The 19,851-nt window shown below is 39.6% G+C and overlaps 1 protein-coding gene across 3 annotated transcripts in view; it reads right to left on the bottom strand.

Annotated features, from left to right (window-relative positions):
- Window positions 1–7,245: 7,245 nt before the first annotated feature.
- Ankef1 (ankyrin repeat and EF-hand domain containing 1) overlaps window positions 7,246–19,851 on the bottom strand; it is a 29,547-nt gene continuing 16,941 nt past the window's right edge. For 2 of the 3 annotated variants that reach the window (XR_004118888.1, XR_004118887.1), the window contains exons 7-12: window positions 18,897–19,719; window positions 17,045–17,271; window positions 15,596–15,756; window positions 14,590–14,727; window positions 13,508–13,726; window positions 7,246–7,475 (exon numbers count right to left, since the gene is read on the bottom strand). Coding sequence is in view for 1 of the 3 variants with exons in the window: in XM_031372038.1 (XP_031227898.1) it covers window positions 13,568–13,726; window positions 14,590–14,727; window positions 15,596–15,756; window positions 17,045–17,271; window positions 18,897–19,719 (1,508 nt within the window). In the remaining 2 variants the exon portion in view is untranslated. Of the gene's footprint in view, window positions 7,476–13,434; window positions 13,727–14,589; window positions 14,728–15,595; window positions 15,757–17,044; window positions 17,272–18,896; window positions 19,720–19,851 lie in introns of those variants that run through there. The other variant, XM_031372038.1, reaches the window with a different exon arrangement.

The following is a 19,851-nucleotide window of genomic DNA, read 5'->3' as shown; positions in this document are numbered from 1 at the left end:
CATCTGCAGCAGATAGGAAGTCACTGCCCCCTGAGGGTCATTTGATGCCATATCACTAAACACATCTTCTCTTTCAGCTCCTCTAATAGTTTTCCTCATTGCTTTCTTGTACCAACATCTTGTTTGATTTATACAGTATGGAAAACTTCATATCTCAGCTCATGTGCCAAAATCTTCATCTTGGTCTTATTGCTGTAATGTATTCCTATGGTTTGAAATACCACCAGCAATCCAAATGTATGTCAAATTTATGTCATTCACTACATTTTTTTCTTTTGAGTATGTTTAGATCTTTGGTTCTTTAATGGAACACATAGCTTAGGTGTCTCTCTGGCATACTCCTTTGGTATGCCTTCATCCTACTCACTGTATGATGCATAAACCAGAAACCTAGGGGTGTCCACAGTGTCCCCCTGATCACACCCACAAAACGAGACCTTCACAATGTCCTATACAGTGGGAGTCTATGGTATTCTCCAAATTCATTCTCTTCTCTGATCCACCACAATAAAATTAATCATCTCTTGCTGTATCACACTGCCTTACACCCTAATGCCATTAACAATGGGTTTTGTTTATCTCTCATAGTGTCCATAGGTTGGGAGCTTGTGTGCAGTGTAACTGGGTAATTCTGGCCAAGGATTGCTCATGAAAACACACTCAAGATTGGCAGGAACCATTTTTGCCTGCTTCTGAGAAAGCCTGCCTGTTTGGCAGAGTCAAGGCAGGCTAGGGTACGCTGGCAGATTTCTTGGCCTGCTGACACATGGACAGATAAGAGGAGCCACACTTGAAGCTCAAGTCAAGGGGCTGTACATTCTATTAATCTTGGTGTAAGGAACTGGGAAGCCACTGGCTGGGAACAGATATCATATGTACATAAACCATTGTCTTTGCTAACTTGTAACTTTGTTTTCCATGATACTATAAAGTATATAGAGGCTATGAGAAATACATTCAGGGCTGGTATGGTATAGACCTGCAGTCCTCCCAATTTCTGACCTTTGTCTCTGAGTCTTTTTGTCGATCTTTCCTATAATCATCTTCACTACCTCCTCAGAGAAGTGTTTGACTTTGCAATGGCATGCCTGATGCAGAAGATGCTATGAAGGCTACTGTCATCTGAGACCATCCCAAGTGGTTAGATCTTCCAGTGTGGTTCATGTACATAGCTGGGGTGTTTGTGCTGGCTTCTGTGGCAAGCCTCATTTCTTACAAAAATAGAATCATCCAACTAGGCGGCATCCATGTTCTCACAACATGTCAGTTGGCCTCAGCAAACCATCATTGCAAGTATCTTCCATGGATTACCTTTGGAACATGATATTTGAATCATATTAGCTACCCAGATCAGTCCTGATCAATGAATGAGTAAAGGTGCTATACTGAAGTGTAAGAATTAAAAGAGGAATGTTAGGGATAATTTGGAGACCAGCAAACACAAGCAGCTAATCTTAAATGTCATAATCATGTCCTACAGAGAATACAGCACCCTCTGTAGCTCCAGAGCTTTCCTTCATCTCAGCCTTTTCCTCAAGTCAATGAGAAATGTTAAGGTGGCTTGGATGTGTCACTGCTGGCTTTAGTTCTTTATGCTTTTGTTATGTGAAATTTAGGAAATCCATGTTCTTCTCTGAAAGCCCTCACAGTTAGAACTAAGTCTTTTTCAGCATTATCTTCATTGCACTTATCTTGCCATCGTCTTTGTGGTAAGTTCGCTGGACTATCTCCTGCTCTCCACCAAATGTCACCACCTCAGAGCCTTTGTAAGGGTCTGCCCTTCATTTATAAATGCCTTTTCCTCCCTCTGCACAGCCTGGCTACCTTTACCACTCTCTCATTGTGGATGTTTTCCAGGGAAGTCTTCCTTGACTGTATATTTAAAAACTCACATGATGATTTTTTTCTCTCATCACATTCATCCCTATGTATATTAACTAGTCTGTTATTTAGTTACTTTCTTCTTATTGTGGAGGCAGGGTCCATCATGATATTAGACCAAGACACTAGAATGCTGGTAGTAAGTCCTTAAAGTTTATTGCAAGACAAATAAGTGAACAAATGACTTTTTATCCTTAGGTGAAATTCTATATAAATGTCTAAATGTTAATTTTTCATTTCTCTCCATTTAAAAAATTACAATTACTCCAAGGCAGAGAGGAAGGAGATTGAATAGGGAGAAACCAGCCAGAAATGTTTGGACTAGAATAAAATCACCTTTCCTCTCTCCCTATTCCAGTAATTTTCTTTAAACCAAAAGCCTAAAAAAGAATTGTGTTTCTGAACTATTGATTTTAGAATAAAGTATAAAGAATTTAAGTACATTTTGGTCCAACCCAGATGATGTTTTTAAGTTGAAAGATGAAATAGAAAACCACCAACCTACTTACTGCAACTGAACCAATCAATATGTTCCCTGTCTCACTCTTTATCTCCCTCCCTCTCTCTTTTAACCCTTCCAGTGTTTATCTCTATTTGCCTGAAATTTGTTACAAAACAGCTTGAATAATATGATCACCTATTGCCATTTTGTGTGTACTCCTAATTGTTCATTTTGAGTGAAGGAAGTTCAAAAGCTTTATGGAAAAAATGTGTTGCCAACCAATTCATATTATTGTGATTCTTTGGATCTGTGCACAGAACAACATTCGAGGCAAGGCCTGTGCTCTCATGTTTGATCATAAGACGTGTGGCTCATTTAGGAATGGATTTTACCCCTGCAAGACACATTTATCTGTTGATGTGCTGTGAGAACATACTATCCTTCCTTTCCCAATTTCGTCATTACACTATCAACAATGACTGGCAAAATCTTTTGCAAAGGAGATTAGAATGACTCTTTCCTTTCTTGTTTGCTATCTGTCTGTGCATCCAAGATAATCATGCTTTTTTCTCATATATAATACTGGAATTGAGACTCAGCTATGAGATCAGATGGAGTAAGGGACACCCAGTACCAACGAGAAGTAGTGAAACTGTTTTGAAGATGATGTGAAATTGTTATGTAGGAGCTGAGAAAAAAATAATCCTAGAGTCCTGCGGAAAAACAAAGTCTATTGTCAGATATAAGGGTTCATAAATATAGCAGTCATGGAGGCCAGAAGTCCCTTCTGTTTTAATGAACATGTGTGTGTGTATGTGTGTTTACTTATATATGCTAATTCATTGAAACAGAAACATTTGGAAGCAGTGAATAGGCAACAGGAAAGAATGCAAAGGAGAGCCAGGAGGTGGTGGCGCATGCCTTTAATCCCAGCACTTGGGAGGCAGAGGCAGGTGGATTTCTGAGTTCGAGGCCAGCCTGGTCTACAGAATGAGTTCCAGGACAGCCAGGGCTACAGAGAAACCCTGTCTCGAAAAACCAAAAAAAAAAAAAGAATGCACAGGAGAGCCCTTATCAGTTTTATATGGAGAGATGATGATGAGGGCTGGATGCTATGGCTGTAGATAGTGGGAAGACAATTCAATTTAAGCCATTTAACCGAGGTGAATTGTGACAGATGAGTACTGAGGAAAGAGAAATGGCATACTAATGACTGAGAGTTTGTGTTTCATGTTAGAATGTTGGTGATTCCTTTAATGGAGCAGGAAATAGTGAAGGGTAACTCGACAGCAGGGCATGCAGCAAGTGTACAGTGAGAGTTGATGTTTGAAACAATTGTAAATTCAAATCCTTATGAAAGCAGAAGGGTGACTATTAGAGGGTAAAGATGGGGGAAGGCAGGGGGGTGGTTAGTATGGGTATGGTACAAAGTGTCAAAATGAAAACCACTAATTATATGTTAAAGTTGAAATGTTAAAAATTGTCAAATGTCATGTGTTTGTAGGACTGAGATTTAAAGAAACAAGCCTAAGTAAAATATATAGATGGGAGCCAGTCCAAGTAGAGGTCTAAGGAACATGACTGGGTAGTATGTGCAGAGATAATGGCTTGGGAGAGAGTTTTAAGGAATTGTGGTACTTAATGTTCTGACAGGGTTTTGTAGTGGGTAAATGTTCCTTTTATTTTCCAACATCCATGGCTTTCCTTTTGGGGGGAGGTAAAATACATTTCTTTTTTTCTCTCTCTTAAGGGTATACCTCTTCAGGGAATAATCTTGGTGATTGCAGAAGGACTACTATATCCTATAGATATTATACTGCAAAATCCATCTGACTAGCAATCATGCTGCATTCTCAGGCCACAGTGATTGATATCCAGAGTCCCAAAACACTGGCTTTACTGTAGGTGAGCACATTTTCATTCAGAATTCTGGAAGGGAAGTCTTGGTGGTCATTTTTGGTACCTTGTTGGTGAGGCTAGAGCTCACATAAAGGAAGAACAGAGACAATACAGAAGCTGTGCTATATGAGCACTGTACCAGAGCCTAGGTATGAAACACCATTCCCAAAGATGTTTAGGATCCATACTTGCTCAATCTTCTCCTTGAATCATTGACTTTTACCAACTTCATATTGAAGTGAGATTACCAATCGTTTTATGAAGATGACCTATGAATGAATTAGAGTTGGAAGTGCCAAAAAAAATTGTGGTGCTACTATCATAAGGAAGAGTCTAGGCAGAGGGAGGACTCAACAATGAAGTGGAAATGAGTCACTCCCTGAATTGGTTCCTAGAATCTGGCTTTGTCTCTTTCCTGGTACAGTTTTTACTTATATTTCCCTCTATTCCTCTTTCTGGAATGGCTTTGCCACTTCTATCCACTTCACCACTTCTATCCCATTTCCTCTTCTAGGAGGGCCCTGGTGAGTCCTCATCCTTCAGAACTCAGCTCATAAGACATTTCACTATTTAGATTCCCTGCTTTTGCCTTATGTACTGTCAGTTCACAGGTAGTATGAGTCATGGAAAAGTCTAGTCTCTACTGGAGAAACCTATGGTTTGCTCCTAGCATGTCTGAAATCCTAGGATTTGACAATATTCTATTTAAATCTGAAAAAATCCTGGAATGCTCCAGCCTTAGCTTTTCTAAATTGTCTAGAGGTGTGTGGGTTGACAGCTCCTGCTTGCTTTTCCAGGCTACTAAACTGAACATGTTCCAGGATGGAAGCCTATAGATGTGGAACCTAGTGAGGCCATTTGGAGTGTTCTTACAAGGGGTTTAGAGGTTTCTTATGGATACTGCCTTAAGAGTTACTATTGCTGTGACAAATTATCATAACCAAAAAGGCAAGTTGGGGAGGAAAGGGTTTATTCAGCTTACACTTCCAGATCATAGTTCATCATTGGAGGAAGTCAGGTTAGGAACACAAGCAGGGCTGGAACCTGGAGGTAGAAGCAGATGCAGAGGCCATGGAGGGTGCTGCTTACTGGTTTGCTTTCCCTGACTTCCTCAGCCTGCCTTATAGAACCCAGGACTACTGCCGTTAATGGGATGAGAACTAATTAAGAAAATGTCCTACAGCTTTCATGGAGGATTTCATGGAGGCATTTCAACGGAGGCTCCTTTCTCTGTGATAACTCTATCTTGTGTCAAGTTGACACAAAAATCACCCACTACAGATACCCTAGTTAGTTCTCATGAAAATATTATTATACTAGCCCAAGCTTGGCCCCCACCAAGTTTCTCTCTGTATTTCTGCCTGGCAATGTGACCTTCACTTCCACATGCTTCTGCTTTTGGCATCTTCCATGAGGCAAGAGAACCAAGGATGTTCTTCACCCAGCTTGTACTATGCTGTTTAGACTGTGAGCATGAGAAACTATAAACCAAATAATCCTCTTTATAAAGTCAGCCTGACACCAGTATTTCATTATGGTAATGAAAAAAATATAACGTATGCCCTTAACTTCATGGCCAGTGATTGTAAAATATGCTCCAATAAATACATGCCTGAGCTCATAGCTCTCCTATTTGTATATAATTTGACTACATGTATATCATACCTAATGACTAAAGAGAGATCAAAGAGGGCTGTGAGTAGAAATCTTATACTGTTTTATGGTTGGTTGTTCTCTGTCCTAGTGTTTTAGTTTGGGTGCAAAGAGACAGCATGACCACCTCAACTCTTATAAAGAGAAACGTTTAATTGGGGCTGGCTTACAGTTTAAGAGGTTTAGTCTAATGTCACCGTGGCAGGAAGCATGCTAATGTACAGGCAGACCATGCTGGAGGAGCCAAGAGTTCTACATCTTGATCTGCAGGCCCCAGATGGAGACTATGTGCCTCACTGGGCATAGGTTGATCATAGGAGACCTCAAAGTCCACCCCCACAGTGGAACACTTCCACCAACAAGGCCACACCTCCTAATAGTGCCATCCCTATGGGCCAGGTAAACAAATGAGTCTATGGGGTCATACCTATTCAAACCACCACATTCACTGTATCAAATGTTTCATCTATATTAAACCTTATAGAAATACATTGCAGAATATTTTAAGCATTATAATCTTCAATTATTGGGGTACTTGCCAAGTCTGGTTTTGCAATCCATTGCCTCTTGACTCACCAGTGTTTGATGCTTAGTAAATAACGATCCCATCAAGGAAAGGGAGACCTCTGGGTTCTTTGGAAAGGAGAGTATGTCCAAGGACGTGTGGTTATGCAGAAGAGGCTATGGGAGAGATTGGCATCATCAAGTAGCCCAGATTCTAAGAACAAAGGCCATTGGTATTATCCCTAGGAGCTAGGACAGGGAGAATGGGAATACTAATGGAACACAAGGGATGGATTACCTGGTGGAAATGTGGCATGACTTTTAGGTAGAAGCTGAGCAGTGAGACTGAGATAGACACAGCTATTGCCTGGGATGGTACTGAAAAGGCAATGAGGGAGAGAGAATTACCCTGACTTCTCCATACCTCTCTCTACCTTCTGTCTCACACAGAATCTCCCTTCTCTGAATCCATCTGGAAACCAGATGGTGCAGAAACCTGGGAAGTACAACCTGGATCAGTTACTCCTTGTAAAGAGCAAGGAAAATGCTTAGGGAGTCCATTACCAGCACTAGATAAGCATATGCTGAGTGAATGAATAAAGTTAAAGGTGTGCAGAGTTAGGGTTGCTGGCTGACTCAACATTATGACAACACTACTAGCCTTTGACAGTATAGAAGGTTTAGAAGTGTAGAATGATGTATATGGAAGATATATAGAGGTTCCTACCTGGGACATTATCTAGGGATGTATAGTCTGCCTGGCTATCCATTGATGTCTTATTGCTGATAAATCGTCCTTCTGGATGACTCTTTCTTTAGCTGTGCAGTATTGCTTTGGCTGGGGATCCATTCAGACTTATCCAGAATACTTTGTATATTGCTCATTTTATTTTATATGTTGATTACATTAAGTCCTATGAGGAAAGTTGTATTTTTTTACTTCCTTAGGCAGAAGCTTGATACTGAAGCCTCAGGAACAAAAGACCATAATACTCCTTCAGTTTTAGAGAACCAGGGGAGTTTTTCAAATCATCAGGTAAATCACTATAATCTAGGGGGATCAGATTTGTGTATCAGTTCCTCTTCAAAGTCTTACCTATGAAGACAAAAGGGAAACATATCAGCATTAGTAATCCTGAATAAATACGCAGGCATCACACACACTAATGGTTTACTTGGGATAAAAGAAATCTCCACTGACTTCCAGAATGCAAACAGAATATTTAGTTCTTCCTTGTTACCCAGACATAGCTAGATGCAGTAATCACTACTGAAGGATCTGAGGATGTTATCATGAGCTTCTTTGATCTGCACACATGTCCCATTTACCTTCACTTGTAAATTTCCCCTAGGATCCAAAAGTTAAACAGAAAGCTACAAAAAACATATAGTCCATGGAAATGGAAAAAAAAAACAACAATAAAGTCCAGTTGGCTTCTTAAAATTAGTGTCTCTGTGCAGAATGTATGTTAGCTTCCTCCTTCAATACAAGATGTGAGTTCAGTGGTTCTCTTGGGTGTCATTTGTAGCTCCACATTGAATTTCTTAAATTGAAAATTTAATATAAGTTGCTAAACTAACTTTACTGGGGCCAATTCATTTGTACCTAGTAGATGTAATCTTATCCCAGAACATGGGGAAGAAATCATTTTTCTGTCTCTGATGTTTTTACTTTCCAATGTCTAATAAATACTAAAGTTTGAAGACACAGAAACTAGTGATGGGATTTTGAATTGTGTTCTTCTAAGTAGCTGCCAGATGAGTTTGCATTGCTCTTCTCGTTCATTCTTCAGTTTTATTCTTAGTGGTGTATAAGACAAGTTTGTGAAATCAAATTCATTTGAAAGGGAAAGCACGATATGCAAAATGACCTTAAAGAATTAACTTCTAGACCTCTGTCCTAAAAATTTTCAATACAAAGCACACATTTGTAGAAGCTGTTGCTAGTATCTTATCCAGGTTCCCTTTGTGAGCTAGTAGCCCCTTGTGTTAGCTAGCCCATCTTGTGCTCAGCTGATGAGAGTGGAGGCTCAAAAGCTGCCTCTCTCTCTAGAGTATTATTCTTGTGTACTAAGATTACAAATCTCCCTTGGCTCCATGGTCCAGGGCTCACCGTAAGGGTGAAACTGCAGTTATGGCAGAACATGTGGCACAAGACTATCTTTATCACATTGCAAATAGAATCAGAGAGAATCAGAAATGGGAATATGTCAGGAACAGATAAAACATTTAGGGACACACTCTCAGTAACTATCTTCCAATCACCTCCCAATAATCTATTCAAATTTAAATCTGCCAATGAACTAAACCATTTGGGTCTCTGATGACCTAGAGGTCTCAGGAAATGATCTCACAGACATGCATGTTGGTGTGTCTTAGCTGATTGATTAGGCCTTTATTCCCGGATAAAAGTGATGATGAAGAGTGACATCTTGCCTGATAGGAGTCCCTCATCACCCAGCCAGTTGATGATGGTTGTGAGGTTTCTCTCCAGACCAGGAGCTAGCTAGTGTCTGATGCTAGAGGTAACAGTCCAGTCTCTTTACTGGGTAAGACATCCTCTGTTGGCATAATCCATCCTCCAAAGTGTCACATGCCACAGACCAGAGCAAATTTCATCTTGATCTCACATCCTTAATTCTTTCTCCTGCTTCATCTTGTCCCTTTCTCTGGCCAGTTTCATCTGAAAACTTTCTGTCTACAAATTACTTGAACTAGAGATCTTGACTTAGCCTCTGTTTCTATGAACCAGTTTAATCTACAAATGTATTTAGATGCTAAGAATAAATCAACTTCAGAAGACAAAATTTTACAAAGTAAAACCTTGGGGCCATTATCTACTGAAATTGTCACTACTAGAATTAGTACTGATATATTAAAACAAGTATGATTTGCCCATGTCTGATTACTAGAAAATAAGCTATATAAATAAGTGCATGTTTTAGTCACTTAAACTAAGAATTTAACGTTTTAACTCACTAGAGTTGAGGGTGTGTCAGCAAGCTTTCACTGTTTTCCTTTCTAGGTCTAGGTCTGCTCCTCCCCCTTTTGCCTACTTTGGTTTTCCTTTCTGCTTGATAGTTCACAATGAACCACAACTGGCAACCAGCAATGCTCGTGGGCATAAGGCTGGTTGCCCTGAGGGTAGCTAACACATCTGGCTGGTTCCTGTGAAGCTTACATCTAAGATCACACAACTATTATTCTTTCTTTACAAATGATGAAACACAGACTGCGTGGCCACTGGTACTTGGTAAATAGACATAGTTAGGAAATGGTACTAAAGATTCAAATCTGAGTCTGGGAATAAAGTTCATGCTTTTACCCATATCTGCATGGTGTAAAATCAAATAAGCACCTTCCACTGTGCCATGCACCCATCTGCAGTTTCTCCATGCTTTCTAGAAGATAGCTACCATGACCTTCATGGAATTACCCCTGGTACTGAACAATATTTCTTCACCCATTAGCTGGAAGGGGTTAATGGTGATTCAGAAACCCAGATACCCAGATCATTTGCTGATGTTCTAACCACCCTTTCCCATGCCCTGGAGTTCCCCTGCTTGACCCCTTTCACTGTGTCTCACTCTATCTCAGGGATGCTCCCTTCTCAGGTTACCAGCTCTTCAGTTCTTAACTCAGAGTACCTGTCTAGGAAAAACTCTAGGCACTTTGGTATTCTAGACCTCTGTGTATCAACTTTTTGTCTTTTAAAATTAAAAAAAAAAATGTGTTTATTTCAAAGTACTTCACTTTCAGTGAAGTTATGCCAAAATAAAATAGAAACTAAAATACAATTTATATCCCAAGCCCCACAAACCCAGAAAAACCTAGAAAATTTCCATTGACACATGCATAATTACAAGTCTGAGATGCTGCATAGTATGTGCAGTTATCTTTTCATGTAACACTGACAGACTTTTATGCCAGTAAAGCTCCCTCTATAGAATAACTGTTGTGCACACCTAGACTTCTCTATTCTAGTTTTTGAATATGAGACCCAGCTCCCAGCTCCTGCTGCTGCTGCTGCTGCTGTCCAGAACCACCAGGGCAGCACCACCAATGCTTGCTTTCTTAGAGTATTGGAGGAACTCGGACTTTTGCTCTGTTTCGTCTTAGTGTTAAACTCCACTTGATTATCTTTAACACAGAGATCCATTTCAAATGAATTAAGCCATTAGAAAGAAAACAAACATTTTATGTGTGGGGAAAGAGTGCTAATTAGGAGCGATATCTTCTCAGTTTATGTTTACAAAGGGTTAAGCTTCTACACATGACTGAGATTGAAATAAAGATCTGATAAAGTGCATTCAGTTCTCTTGTTTCTGAATGAATAAGCATTTCCCCACACATTCAAGAAATATAGAATCCTGTAGATACATCAGGAGACATCTTTGTTATTAGCAGTTGAATTTCAATGGTTTCTTCTGGCAGAGAAAGGGACAATTTGAGAATCAAGCTAAGCAAATGATGTTAAAGGATGATATAGAGGAGAGAACATTCTCCTTTAGGTTCAGCACTGAGTTTGTGAATAACACTAAAGAAAGGCAGATTAATAGCAGAAAAATAAAATTTATTTATATTCCCATATTCTTGTTGCCCCATGGTGGTAAGTGGCATTAGAATTTAAGATTTTTTTTAAGTTAAATGATTCCTGTATATGAGTGTTTCACATACATGAATGCTAAGTACAGCCTGTGTGTGCAGTGCCTCTGCTGGCCAGAAGAGGGCAGTGGATTTCCGGAACAGGAGTTACCCACAGCTGTGAGACACTAAGCCTGTCACACAGCTGTCAGACTGTGAGCCTGAGAAGGACACTGGAAATGGAACTCAAGATCTCTGTTAAGAGTAACAAGCTTTCTTAACCACTAAGCCATTTCTCCAGTCCAATAAAGTTTGAGATGTATTAATACATCTACATCATGTCATACATCACAAATGTGTACATCTAAGATAATGTAAATTGAAATATTTAAAAGCAATTAAAAACAAAAAACAAAAATGATGAAGAAGACAGGGCACTTGGGAGACACAAGCCAACTTGTTTAGAAACTGGGATTTCAAGAAGACAGACAGAAGAGAGGAAGCCTGTGCTAATGTTTCTGGACACAGGGGCAAGTGGTCTCTTCATCGTACTTGGTACTGTAAACCTTCGCTGGAAAAGGGATCTGGAGTAAATTTGCTTGTGTTTTCCCTGCTGTAAAAGCTCAAGATACTTATGGTAGATAAGTAATCAGAGTTTGGAGCTGTCCCCACAGTTACAGCCTTTCAAGTAAGAAATGAATACATGAGTGCATAGTGCTTAAATTACCAAGATTAAGGGAGAAGAGAAAGCCTTGACCATCAGAGGAAAAGTCATACATATAAGAAATGGAAACACAACATCAAATATCATATCATTACTAGCACTTATCCCATAAGGAATCAGCCATGGATATTAATTATAGGGAGTAAAAATCATAAACTTTAGATGCTTTCAAAGATACTCCCCAAGACACAAGACACAGTACAATGTGTAACACAAACTTCACACATTCTGACTTCTGGTTAACGTGGTACTGAAGAATGTGCATACCACATTCTTGGTATTGTTGCCTCAAACACAGTGTTTGAATCTCTTCTTGGGAAAATAATATGACAAAAAACAAGGGATATTAGCAAACAACTTCCTTGTATTCTTAAATAGCAGCATTTTAAAGATGCCTTTTTTTCTGAAAAGGAATTAGGCATTAAGTTTAAATCCCCCTGGGAAGTTAGAAGGTTTCATGCTAAGCTCCTTTTCCCATAATTCTTTTATCAGTTCTTGATGCAGGATTTCTTAAATTCATCTTTATTCTTTGATTTCATTTCTCCCAATATATTAAGGGGCTATCATATCTCTAGTCATTCTTGTATAGTTTTCAAGTATCTGGAAATTTTGCTCAAATCATCAGCTATTTTATGAAGACCATTTGGATGGACCCTTAGTTGCAATTTCTTCCAAGTAGAGAAATTTTTATTTTGTAGTAAGCAGAAGATGTGGGAATTTATCTTCAAAGCTTTTGATAGAAGTTTTAGGATCATAACTCAGGTCATCCCCATGGCTTTGAGTGTCAGTTTAGACCCTTAAAAGGCTACCTCCACCTAGAAACACAGAGAGGTATAATATTTGGGAGGAGATTTGCATGTGTGTGTCTATATTTATGGAGAGAAAGAGAGAGAGACAGAGAGAGAAAGACAGGGAGACAGAGAGACCTTATAGAACTTAACTCTATCCTATGACTTATGACTTGAGGGCTCTATGGTTCAGTCATCCAACCAGAAGGTGAGAAAGTCTAACTTTGTTTAGTCACTACTTGAGAGTTGCTTCCAGGGGACAGAACTGCTATTCAAGACATAAGAGCTCTACAATATCCAAGTAGAGGAAAATGGTGGCATGTATAGTGTCCAAAGTTTACTTGGCCCAAGGTGTTTGAGGCACTTTTACACTGTGGTTTGAGAAACAAATTCTCACATATAGGGGTTATATGACATCTCCCTTTCCTCATATTAATTTGTGTTTCCATCAATTCTTTCTAAGATTATTACTATTATTGTTATTATTATTTCTACTTTGCACTATAAAGCAACCCATGGCCATATATATGCTAGGTGAATAATCTATCACTGGACTATGCTCTCAGAACATTTTTTTTTCCTTTTTGAGATATGATCTTGTTATACAGGCCAGAATAGCCTTCGGTTTGCAATCCTCTGCCTCCATAGTACTGAGATTATAGGCATGTTCTATCTATACTAATTTTTTAAAGTGTTTTTTAATATGTCTACATTCAAAATCATTATTGTTAGTTTTCTTTCTAAAATGTGTTCTGGGGATTGATCCAAGGGCCTTGCATATGCACTACAATTATTTTTAATGAACATAATGGAGCACATCTGATAAATTTTTGACAATATTCATAACTGCCATGTGACCTACTTCACACTTAATGAAGATTGGGAATTTACATGGATAACCTGCCATTCATTGCAACATGAAAAGGAGCTAAATGATACAACTCAGGATATTTACAGTGGTTACAGCAAGAACTGGACTTAATAACAATTTCTTAATGGCTTAATTGCTTTGGCTTTGATGGAAATACATACTTTCTCCAAACTCTGACTCTGGACCACAGAGCACTTCTCCCGGGTGGCGACTGCAGTGACCTAGTTCTTGAGCATTGCCTCCATCGCCTGAGCTTTCTCTGTGATGTTCTTTTGGAAAGGCATCATGAAGTCCTCAAAGTCCACCTCATATGTGAACCTCTCCCTCCGAAGTTCCCTCTTCCTGATCAGCTCTGCTGTTGTGGCTTCAGGACTCCAAATCTTAAATAAGCAGCCAAAGTTGGGCAGATGTTATCACAGTGGCCAGCAATTTTCACTCTCACACATTTCTTTTTAACTAAGCACATGCTAGATGAGCACTTTATCCATGAGTAACAGCTCCACCCTAAGACTTCCCGGAGGTTCAACTGAACTACCAAGTATACATCAGAAGTGCACTCTACTGTATTACTGTATCTTATGTCCATAGTGACTATGTGAACATCACCATTTCTGGTGAGACTTTTCTAGGAACAGAGGTCAGAAATGCTCTTCAGTTCCTTTTCTAGTCATCTCAGGGCCAACTGCTCCTTGGTTCCATGATATCAACACACAAGATCAAAGGAATTGGGAAGTCTAATGTAGAAGTCAAGTTATTTTTGTAACAGAGAGTGCTACTTATTCAGCATGACTGGATGGGTACTGGAAAGATAACTCTTTTCCCCACAGATGTTTCCACCTATTTAAGGGCAATTATTCTAGGAGACTAGCGAGTTTGCTCAGCCTTGATAGTATGTAGCTTCCAAGATGTTTTGGTAAGGAATAGAGTCTGAGAAGTTACAATACCAAGTGTCTATAGAATATGATAACTGAATGGCTCTAAGGAATGCCATTGACTAAAGATGACTCCAGTCCCTTAAGGAAATGTAAATACTAGTGTAGATATAATAACCAATGGAGCCAGACTTTGGGAGTTAACATTTGGTCTCACTAAAGTGAATGTGGCAGAACCTGGCCAAGGGACTACCACGGAGCTGACTGGAGATGGATGCTGGCATTTGTTCAGATGACCTGTGGAGTCAGCATGTGAAAAAATGACATTATGCTCTCCATTGTATTATAGAGGCTTTCCTCAAAATACTTACCCTTTTGGGAATAAATGTGATATCAACTTTCTTAGTGAAGCCACTGGTAATCAGGGAATTGAGGTAAACCACACTATCCCTGTGTACTTTCTTCTCCTCTGTTACTGCTGGCACAGTGTAAATGGATGACAGTGTTTCCTGGAAAAACATTTTTAAAGTATAAATTGCTAAAATCAAGCATTAACTACTACCATTTTGTCTATATTTTACTTTGAAGTTAGGAAAGAAGGAAATTGATACAATTTGAGATAAGGCAGAATATTATAAATACTATAGCTCTAGGCATGGTGAGATAATTAGCTTACATTATTGGACTTCACTTAATTAGTCCTATCAGGGATAGGCAGCATGAGTTTTCAAGGTACCCATCCCTGATCTATGGTCATTCACAGGATGGACCCCTACTAAAATGATAATGGTGTGTTTAGTAGGAGTTGGTGGGGACCCCACTGCCACAATTAGTCTACAATCAGAGCTCCGTCCCTTCTGCCTAGTTCCTTTAGCCAGCTCATTCTCTACTCTCTATATTCCCTAGCCCCCAATGTGATGGCATTAGGTCTTTTATTTCTTTATTCTCATTGCCTGATCTCTACCTTACAAGGATCTCCAGTGAACCCTGTGCTCCCCTAAAGAAGCTCCAGCTTGGAAATGCACTTAGGACCTCCTTACTAATACCAATTTCTTCTTCACTGTCTTTTCCCGGCTATGTTTGGGTCATCTTACCAAACCTATAAAATTTAGGACCATGTAGATACAAATTCAACATCAGTTTTTGTTTCAATATCCTAATCATTTGATTGAATCATTTGAATTTCATGTGAATTCTGATTACAATGAATACTGTATAGAGTCTTCAGTAATAGTAATTTTCTTGCTAGATATGCCTTTATAATTATTGCCATAGCATGTTACTTTCCCTTGTGCAAAGGCATAACATAATGCCACTGGTGCCCCAAGAGTTGAAGGATGTCTTGCTATTACTTGGTAGCTCCTTTTTTTCTTTTACCTCTTCTTTCTTAACATCCGTGGCTTCTGTCTTCAGTTTAGGAAGTTTGCCTTTCATTTTTTGAGTTTCTGTTGGTTTAGGCAGATTATCTAGCTTTTCTTTTATCATATCAATTATTCTATAATCAGCATATGCCTTTGCAATATCCATGGCAGCATGTCCTGTTCCAAACAAGCATTAATTGAAAGTCACAATAAACCAACTTAATGATAGACTATGTAGAAAAAAAATCAGCATGTTAGTATATGGAAGTGCGAATTCACAGAACATGATAGATATTCTCCAGATTGAATCTTAGCACCAAGACCCAGATGTCAAGAGCCATTTACTAACACAACTTCTTTCTTAAATCTTTTGACCATGTATCTTAAAGTGTGAGTGATAAATATTAAACTGGTTGTCGTCACCCCCCTTGCCGCCACCCTACGTGTGTGTGTGTGTGTGTGAGATGATTTTTTTTTTCTTTGTTTCTTTTTGGTTTTTCAAGACAGGGTTTCTCTGTGTAGCCCTGGCTGTCCTGGAACTCACTCTGTAGACCAGGCTGGCCTCGAACTCAGAAATCTGCCTGCCTCTGCCTCCCAAGTGCTGGGATTAAAGGTGTGAGCCACCACCGCCTAGCTGATGATTTTTGTTTTCTTATCCCTTCTTCTATGTTGCAAGGAGGTAAACCCCACCAGATGGCCTGGGAAGCTAATGCTCTTAGACAGGTATTATTATTTTACCTCCAACATCAGCAGGCAATTCTAAATCACCAATACCACACAACTAACGATAATGCTACCTGTCATTCAGGGACAACTCAAAGAATGCTGTTGCCCAGAGCCTAAAGCAGAATAGAATTTATTCAGAGCATGGGGAGGGGAGTTAAGAAGGTAGTAGAGGCAGAGAAAGGCAGAGAGAGGGAGAGAGGAGAGAAGTAAAGGCCTGCCATTACTACATGAAGAGAGGGGGAAAGGGAATGGGGAGAGATGGGCAGAAAGAGGGCTAAAAGGAGCAAGAGAGCAAGAGAGAGAGGCAAGAGAGAGAAGAGGGGGCAAGCAGTCCCTTTTATAATGGGTCAGGCCTACCTGGCTGTTGCCAGGTACTGTGGGGAGGAGCATACCTGGCTGTTGCCAGGTAACTGTGGGGAGGAGCATTCCTAGCTGTTGCCAGGTAACTATAGGGTGGAGTTTAGACAGAATGCTAACTCCTTCCATTTTATTACCCCAGAAATTTTGTTTAACTTTACTTTACAAAAATATCAGCCCTAAAGATAACAAACATAAAGAGCTGATCCTTTAAACCGGTTTTTTAAGCGGTTGAAGAGCTACTTCCTCACCCTGTAATGAAGGCTTGTGTTTCTGTCAGTACCAGGGAAACCATGTCTCTACAAGAGCAAAATCAACAGGATTTGGAATTTAAAATCAGTCCCCCTTTCTTGCCCCAACCATGAGTAATATGAATGCGTACCTTTTCTGTTTTCAATCTGAAATTTGGCACCCATATCAAGTAGGTATTTTACAGTGTCCAGCCTACAGCTTTCGATGGCTCTGCTTAACGGAGTGGAGTTGTTGATTGATGTTGCATCTATTGCAGCTCCAGATTTAACAAGAAGCTCAACAATGTCTTGCTGGCCAGCATGGCATGCAAAATGAAGTGGGGTCCACAAGAAATTATCTGTTGCATTAACATTTGCCCTATATAATAACACAAATACAATAAATTAAATTCTGGTTGTTCTAAACATTGGAACCTAAAGAGTCAAAGAAAAGAATTCCATGCAATTTTAACCTCATTAAATTATCAACCAGAAGAGCTCTGAGGAGAATAAACTGTGTAAATGTACTTAGAATTTCATATACTCCCCAATACTTTTTGGTTTGCATTGTGTGTGTGTGTGTATGTATAAAATTTTCCAAGCTAAGCAATAAATATGTACAATATATAAACAATATATAGTATATGCACAATCTATACTAACAATATATAGTTTCTATATTGTTGTGCATATATGTGCATATATATGTATGCAGTAGGAGCTGCAGTTGGTAGAGACTGCATTGCCACAATTAGCTCATAACTAGAGCTCTGTCCCTTCAGCCCCGTTCCTTTATTTAGCTCATACTCTGCTGTCTGCATTCCCTGGCCCTCAGTGTAATGCATTAGGTTTTTTACTTCTCTCATTGCCTGATCTCTGCCTTACAAAAATCTTCAGTGAACTGTGTGTTCCCCTAAAGAAGCTTCCCGCTTGGAAATGCACACACATATTATGTCAATATAATGTGTATTGACATAATATAATATAATGTGTATTGTTTATGTATTATGTTGAGCTTGAAGAGCAAGGTAGGTGCTGGGAGTTCCGTTATTTTTGAAAGGTTAAAAAGCAAATAAAATTCTAAATCTATTTCAATAAAGATAAAAGCTGGGCAAAAAGATAAAACGTACATTATTTTACTTTGTGTCTATTTTCTCTGCATGTTCTGAAATTTGAATGTTCATTATTTTAAAATATAAAATTTTAGTTCTTATTAGAACTTCACTACTCAAGTTATTTTTCAGTTTATATATACATTACAAATATATGTATCTATGCAATACAAATATATATAATACAAATATATATGCATATATATAATGTAAATGCCATAAAATATTGTAACAATACCAAATGCCTTCCTCAAGTATTTGCAACAATTGTACATTGCATATTTTAAGTTGTTTAATCATCAATGAATTTGGAGCTGGGTCCTATTAGAGCCTATTGCACACTTGGGGAAACCAAGGCATAGAAGTGTTCTAAACTTGCTTCCTGTCACATAACTGTGGCAGAAATAGCAATTAAACCCAGCAGTTGTTTTAGTTTTAAGAAATAAATGCAAAGACAATGCTTTAAAGATCTTTATAGAAGAAGATGCTCGCCTCTCTGGAGATGGACTTTAGGAAATGGAAAGGTAGGGTTATTTTCTGTCACTGTGGCAGTCCTTCTGCTTGTATTTGCCTCGTCCTCCATAAAAGAGGAGGCAAATTAAAATGTGACTCCACACCATCTTAACATCTAGGTATGACCCCAAGGCAATGCCAAGTTGCCCAATCCCTAGCTTAAGAAGCAAGAGATAGCAACTAGAAGATGCCACCACCCCAGATTAAAACCCTTTGCCGTCACTTTGTGATCATCTTGGTGGGCTACTGTCTCTGTGCACCCATGATCCCTCCTTTGCCTGCATCCACTTTTCAGATCCTTTGGGTTCCCCACTGCAAAGAGATCAACAAACACCAAACCTGAAACCTGAAACCCAAACTATGAAACCTGACAGCATACCCCTTATCGATAAGAAACTTGACCACATCAATGTTGCCGGTGGCACACGCTGTCATGAGGGGAGTCTTGTAAGTGCTGTCCTTCATATCCACAGGTATTCCTGCTTCGAAGGCTTTTTTCAGAGAGGCCAGGTCTCCTGCTTTGGCGATAAAATTAATATTTGCGAAAACCCTCTTCGGAACATCGATGTACCACTCAGAATCGTCCTGGATCGGGTGCTCAGGAGGGTGGTCCCGGTTGAACCTGTGGCTGTCGGTGACATTCTGGTAGGTCTCAACCATGTAGTAGGGCGGGCCCCCATCTGTCCGCCGTGGAAAGGCATTCTCCGGGATGGTGCAGATGGGGAGAGGCAAAACAAACTTGCCTTTCCTTGGCTTTTTGCCCAACCCCTTCTTCTTTTTCTTAGGCCCGAAAGACCCCAAGACGTAAGATTTGCTTAAGTATTTAGTTCCCTTAAAGAACTCATTAATGTTGACCCCGCCTCCTCGGCTTTTTTCGTGCATTTGAGCAATGGAAAGCAACTGCTCTGAGGTGGCATACTCTTGCCTCTCCTCCAGGGCCACCACAAAGTCATCTTTGCTGACTACGCCATCGCCCCTGTCTACAAAGTTAAAGGCTTCCCGAAGGGAAGCCTCGTGTTCTATGGACCAGTCATGCAGCCTGAGGGCCCAGAGTGGGTTAGGATTTTTTACTCCTGGCTTAGCGAGTTTAGCTGCAGTCCGCTCTGCTCGACGTATTTCCTTGCTAGCTGCTTTGAAGCCTCCATCTTTTGCCACGGCTCGGGGTGTTTTATGTTCCAAATTTTTCCATTTCAGGTCGCATCCTAAATAAAGAAGCATCATTGTTAAGAATAAGCTAGTTATCTGCTTTAGCCCCACAAAACAACACTTCCAACTAATTTCTTCATTTCGTGTAGTCAGAAGTTTAAAACTGATGTGTAAAGAACACCCTTGCC

Source organism: Mastomys coucha, unplaced genomic scaffold, assembly GCF_008632895.1.
Source record: "Mastomys coucha isolate ucsf_1 unplaced genomic scaffold, UCSF_Mcou_1 pScaffold15, whole genome shotgun sequence".
NCBI classification, from domain to species: Eukaryota; Metazoa; Chordata; class Mammalia; order Rodentia; family Muridae; genus Mastomys; species Mastomys coucha.
The sequence above is the reverse complement of the archived record's forward strand: the minus strand, read 5'-3'. Positions and strand labels throughout refer to the sequence as shown.